At 32.4% G+C, this 6,872-nt stretch overlaps 1 protein-coding gene across 1 annotated transcript; it reads right to left on the reverse strand.

The window, feature by feature from the left end:
• Nucleotides 1-5,138: 5,138 nt before the first annotated feature.
• Nucleotides 5,139-6,414, reverse strand: LOC111619062 (toxin CngtIII-like). Its single transcript, XM_023360707.1, has 2 exons — nt 6,360-6,414; nt 5,139-5,420 (listed from the first exon to the last, which is right to left on the reverse strand). Exons 1-2 carry the CDS (start codon nt 6,400-6,402, stop codon nt 5,218-5,220), a joined length of 246 nt encoding a protein of 81 aa, XP_023216475.1. The 5' UTR covers nt 6,403-6,414; the 3' UTR covers nt 5,139-5,217.
• Nucleotides 6,415-6,872: the final 458 nt, after the last annotated feature.

Raw genomic sequence — 6,872 nt, forward strand, 5'->3', positions numbered from 1 at the left:
TTGTTTGTTTTTGCCACTCTCCGCATCATGGTGCTAGTCTTTTTCTAGAGCCGGCGCGACGCTATTTATTTACTTGCCACTTGTTTATTTATTTGTTGGAGATAATTATTACAGATAATTATCCAGGGGCGGTCCTAGGGCGCCGTCATAGTGGGAGCGCCGAAAATGCAACAATAGATCGTATACGAAAAAATAAAACCCGGTCACCTTATTACTACTTTACCCTAACTGCCAAAATAAATGCCAAGATTAAAGAAACCAATATTTATACATTTATTTCCTTATTCCCGTTTTGTTCTCCGTTATTCCAGAACTTTCTTTTCATTTCCTTTCTTCCCTTTGGGTGGGATCACCAATCTCAAGAACTAAAGACAATGGACCATCAGTTCCAAAAACGTAATGTAGGTTCCCAGACAAGGTTCAAACTCGAGTAACCGTGAGATTCTTGCGCGACACACAAGATGTAAACAACGAGACTCGGTACTGTTCGAGTATGTGTCAAACTATCTGTCAAGGTCTTAGCGGAAGACAAACTCTAACACGAGCGATCATAAATAGGTAGAACATTGACTCGCGAGTCTACAGAATGTTGGCCGAGATAAACCTTTTTGAACAAAAAAGGGGAATTTTTGATAGATGAAAGATGAAAATGATCGTTAAATTCTTAGACGTCAAAAAATGGTAAATAACGGCCTGAGTTATGAGTGCAGGTGTTATTGTTTTATAAACAGTCACCGAGCAGAGTCGACAAAGAAGTATCAGATGGACACCTCGAATCGGACTTTTCCCGCGACTCGAAAAGGTTTCGTTTTGCACCTGAGGACAAAGGAGAGACCAATCGAGAAGCGAGGAATGGAACGAGGGACCAATCCGAATGCGAATAGTGGGGGAAAACTATAAAAATCGAAACTTCAAAGTCGAAAGAGAGTCTCTTCTGGATTAATCCTATATTTGTGCTTTATCTATTGTGTTGTGCTACCGCCGATCACCTAGCTTAATAACACTATATAATTATTTTTGCATTTAATTAGCGTCGTGTCTCCTACTGTAAGAAACAATAGAAAAGTTCCAATGCGATTTTCCTGTTGTCACCACATACTTCTTTAGAGGGAAGTAGTGGCTGCAAATCCGTATGAGTATCAAAATTCGAAAGCTGCTTAGAAAAATATATCTGAAAATTATCATTTATGGCCACTGAATACCACTCTTTTATGTGTTTTTAGTGGACAAATCGGACGTGCCGTTTCATCTACGAACCCACAACAATTTGTAAAGGTGCACCTCTTGTTGTTATTACTCGGCTAAATAATTTTAATTTTCCTCGTGATAGTTTTATTGCGTCGATATTGAATAACAATTTGGAATGCTTATTGTAAATGATATTTAGTATTTTATGTACAAATCGTGAAAGTTGACTTCTTGTTCTCAGCAAGAAAACAGAAAAACCATCAATTTTATTAGGATAAACTATCATCTATTTTTTACAATATTATTCATAAATGATTAAATAATCATTATTATAATAAAATACGTCATAATTTTAACACCAAACACGAAAAAGTGAAAAAGTTTAAGTTGATCTTCTACTCATCGTGTTCGACATACCAAACGCCATTGTCAAACTTCTAGACTTGCCAGATGACAACGATCGACCACCGACGTTCACGTTTTCGCCATGAAAAGGACAGGCGCAATCTTTCTAATAACGTTTTGTCGAAAATTTGTCAAATTTTGCACGCAGATTTGGTTATTACGTGTACTGATTCTATTCAATTTTAGTGGTTGAAGGTCGACCAGATGAGGAGATAATGGAATCGTGTGTATAAACAGTAGACTAGTATCTGACTAATGACGATTATAATCGTTATTAGCATTTATATTTGTTTATAATTACTTTTTGCCATTTTGTAATGGTTAAAAATATAAAATGTTTTTAAACAAAATATAAATATCAATGCTACTAAATGTTGCCGGGAAAGTTGCGCATCTCGTAGTTGGATTTATCATCTATATTAATATTATCAAGTAAAGTAAGTTTGTATGTAAGTTTGAATGTAGCGGGAATCTCCGAAACTACTCATCCAATTTCAAAAATTCTTTAACTAATATTTAGAATGGTACTTCAGGATGGACATAGGCTGTATATTATTCCGTTAAACATTCATATAAATTAAAAGAAATAATCTAGGTTAAGGCTTTTATGTACAACAGATGACGCTACGAGTACGACGCCCTAAATTTGCTTTTCTGTAAGGCATTATGTGTTTATATGAGGATGAACTAATGCAGATCATTTTCTATCTATCTATATAATTAATAATGTAATGTTTGTTTGTTCCTACCGATTCCTTTGAAATTTTGACACAACGCTGCATTCGAATACGCACGGGTTTTTATATAATATACGTGTTGAAATTCCCCCTACTGGGGGGAGATGGACAGGATTAAAGCTTATTTTTTCCCATGCATCCATGAGAAAATCTATAATAAAAAAAAAAATGTAACTTGGATCAGTTTGGTTCTACTGTCCCCATTTTTGAAATTTTAAAATATTACTCCATAAAAATAAAAATAATGCAATGCTTTTCTCAAAATCTATAGCAATTTTAATGAAATAAATCGATTCTCGAACGTGCACACTTCCTAAATTATAAGTTAAAAAGCAGATGTTTTGTTTTATTGTTGCAATATTGTTTCAATATCTGTGATAAATTTTTATTCATTTTTTAAATTCAAAATTCTTTAAGAATATTGAATTTATCTCCAACAAATCCTGGATTTAATAAAAACATTCAGATCTCCAACTGCCCACCAATGGACAAGCGATTCCAATCTCCGAATACGGATTTCGGTCGTGGGTTCTCGCATCGCCAGGATGGGCTGGCAACGTGGAATTTTCTCCACGTCTGTAACGCATGAATGGGGCCAGTTACTTTTAAACGCCCTCCCGGAAGGCATTATTCCGGGCGTAAAGATCATCATGAACGCATGCAACTGCTATTACGTGATAATTACGTCCCACTTTAGCATGGTGCTATATAGCTTACAAGCTCATGCCCGTAAATGAAAGATTTGTAATCAGAGTAAGTGATTACGGTTATCATAAACATTTAGAAGTTTATTTAAATTAATTATTTAGATTGTCTTCAGATGATCAGCGCAGTTTATCTTTGCTTGTAGTCACTCACACATTTTTTCGTTACTCGCAATCAATGCAAAGTGAGGAATATAATTGAAACTTATGTAAATAATACGAGTAATTAATGCCGCTTTGTTGTGAACTGTTTAGTTACGTAGGCAATTTCTAGCATATAGCATTAAAAACAGCTGCGAAAGTCTTTAAAAAGTCTAAAAAAGTAAATAGATCCAAAAACTTTATATAAGTTTGAATCCTGTACAGTTCTTTAATCAATGTACGCTTGAACATTTCGAAACGAAATTCGTTAATATTCAGAAAAGTTTCAACAACGTTGAAAATCATAGAAATTCAACGAATTCCATTAAAGAATCGATCCGGAGCGGAACTCGAACTCGCAACTATCGCTTTTCTTTTTGTTCCTAAATATTTTAAATTAATTAGTGAATATTCTTACAAGTACAAGAATACTTAATAAGTATTCTTGTACTAGACGTAATACTAGTACTAGTTACTTAATAAGTATTCTTGTACTAGACGTAATACGAGTATTAGTACGTTGTACTAGTACTCATTAATAACGGCATTTAATTAGCCCGAATAATTAAGGAGAGCATTTGGTTTAATATATACAGTATTGTATATAAAATCTATAGCCCTTAAGATATCTTTTATGTATAGCAATTTATATTGTAATTTACATGAATAAAATCATTTCTAAAAGATTTTTAAAAATATAAATGTAGACACGCGTTAATTGTGTCAGGTCTTTCGAAATTATCATTAACATCGAGANTTAAATTAACATAATGTTCTTTATTTAATTTTCGATATCTAAAGAATCAAGTTAATACAATCAAACAACCAACAAATTAGTTGACAGAATCAATCATCAACCAATTAAAAAAACATACAAAAAATCAAACGGTTTAAAATATTAATACAATTAGGGAAATTATTATATATCAATAGATAACCACCTATGAATTTCGGGAATTTGAATATCTATCTGAACTGACGAGACCGAGACGACTTAAACGATACCCTACTTTTGGACCGTAATAAAGTTTCATACTTTGAAAAGTAATAAAGTTATCATACTTTTTCTGGTGATCGCGTGATATAATTGTGCAGTTAACGTTACCTATGGTGAGTAAAATGGCGGCTCGTCTCCGATTCCAGCAAACAGAAAAAAGGAAACAATGGGACGCACGTTCTAACGTAACCTAACCTAGTCTAATAAATTACCATAATTATTACCAACCAAATTATTAAAATAGATTAGGTTAGATTTAAACGTACGTCCCCACTGTTTCCTTTCTTCTGTTTGATGGAATCAGAGACGAGCCGCCATTTTACTTGCCATAGGTAACATTATCTAATTGTGCTTACTTACTATTGCAGTGTAAAGATTGGTGACACTGAATTTTATAGCAATTGGTTTTTGCGACAAGCACGCCTATTTGTGGCAAAGATCTTATTTTCACTTTACCGAGTGCCTAGTAGGTAATGTGCGGATTACCTAGATACTCTGCACATTATCTAGGTAGTTTAAGAAATGGAACAATTTTAGCAAGTTTAACGGATCACCCTAGTTGATCTGCAGATTAGCTAGGTAATGTACACATTAACGACTTTCGAGCTTTAGCGGTAACATATACAGTATTGTATATAAGATCTATAGTCCTTAAGGTATCTTTTACGTATAGCAATTTACACCTGTAATTTACATGAATAAAATCATTTTTTATAAATGATTTTTAAACAATATAAATGTAGACACTCGTTAATTAGGTCACATCTTTCGGAATTATCTTTAACATTGAGAAAATGAAAATATAATTAAGCTAGCAAAATTCAAAATGTAGGTTCAGTAAGAGAATAATAGGCATAAAATAAAGTTTTTATAATTAAAAGTTCAATGATTTCCTACGAAAGAAATTCATAATGCTTTTATATTTCGAAACTGAATATCACATAATAAAGATATCTGAAATGAAGGTATTACATTTTATTTCATTTAACTGCAATTAACAAGAGTTACAATATTTCGGTTGGTGCACAATAAAAAGCCATTGCCATTATTTTTTACATGTTTTACCAGGAATGGGATAAGTCGGTGTACTTCCGGACAATCCTTCGCACCAGCACCCAAAAGCGTGGCAATAGCCGTAACTACCTCCTTGGTTCTTGCAATCACGATCGCACTTTTTGTCTTCCAAGCATGAGAGTTTGCAGCCCGTTGTCTTGATCACGAGATAACCGTCCTTCGCCCACACTATTCCTGCAACAAATACAAAGAAATGGACTTGTTCAACCGTAAGAAGTAATACTTATTAATATAATAAAATTAAAATATTTAATACTTTGCATTCAAAATGTGTCAAAAAAAGTACATTATTATTGTATCACATGAATTAGAAAAACTGAAAACAGTCCTGATTATAGATATGCAATTTAAACACTAGGAAGATGATGTGTCATTCGTAAATTATCTAGCCAAGAAAACGACATTATAATGAATATCTTGAGGACGCAGTTTCTTGTAAATCTGAATTTATGATGTTATTCTATTTACCCACTTCTTTCAAATCAACAGATAGAACTGACTGCAAATAGAGAATTCAATAAATCAAATAGATATCACTGTACTGAAAAGCTATCACTCATTAAGACAGGTCTACATATCCATACTTAAATATAAAGACCATCAGTGGCCGAGTGGATAACACCATTAAACTCATGTACTTTAGACGTGTAACACTTAAATAAAAATTAAAATACCAAAATAATAAAAAATAAAAATTAGTGACCCGTAGAGTATTCTCCTGAAAAGAACACTTTCTTGGCAGATTGCCTTTGTGTTGCATTGCTATGTATTAATCGAATACAAATTTAATGGAACATAAATAATTCAACTTTAAAAAAGTTTATGTCATTTCGAGAATTTAATTCAGATCGTTCCAATTACTAAAATACTAAAATAAGTTTATCTAAATTTTTATACTTTTTCCACTGAATATATGTGTAAATAATATTTGATTCAAGTCATATATGAAAGAACAAGCTATAATTTGCGAGTGTTTTCATTTCCACAAAAAATACAATATAATGTAATAAATGTAACGCAGATTTCATAACTTTTCAATAAATTATAACTATACTAAATTATGCCATTTATAAAATTAACAATCAATTTCATCAATTATAAGTTCATACTCACCGATCAGGACCAAACAAGCAGTGATCATCAACAACGAGTTCATCTTCGATGGTATCTAAACGAGTTTAGAATGAGTTACCACGAGCAGAAGGCGATATTTATATACATCCAATGCGTACTGGTACAACGCGTACATGTTCGATCCATCTGTTTCCGCCAATTATAACAACATTAATGAGCCATTAAACAGAGAGGTCACATTTCTCAAATTTTTCTATTTGCAGAAGGAATTAAATTCGTACCGAGACAGAAATGTTTATGTCAAATATAAATGAATGTCATTAAATTATTTAATTAAAATAAAAACACTTATTTTACTTTAAGTTGAACAAGTTATTGGAACATTTCACCATCATTTAGATACTTCATGTTTAGAGTCATGTAATAATATCTCTTGATTTTTTCGTTTAATCGAGTCCACTAACCTATCCTTCGTTAAGGATTTTTTCAAATTAGTGACGCTAAGCTTAATAAAAAAAGGAATATTTGTTGAACATTAGATCAGAAAATTAA

This window comes from Centruroides sculpturatus, unplaced genomic scaffold (genome assembly GCF_000671375.1).
Source record: "Centruroides sculpturatus isolate CEXI.00-Female unplaced genomic scaffold, Cexi_2.0 scaffold170, whole genome shotgun sequence".
NCBI lineage: Eukaryota > Metazoa > Arthropoda > Arachnida > Scorpiones > Buthidae > Centruroides > Centruroides sculpturatus.

Excerpts from the sequence above, each read along its gene's own strand:
- LOC111619062 (XM_023360707.1), bottom strand. The coding sequence starts at position 6,402 with ATGAACTCGTTGTTGATGATCACTGCTTGTTTGGTCCTGATCG. Across the intron at positions 5,421-6,359 it reads TGCTTGTTTGGTCCTGATCG|GAATAGTGTGGGCGAAGGAC; the intron begins GTGAGTATGAAC and ends TATTTGTTGCAG.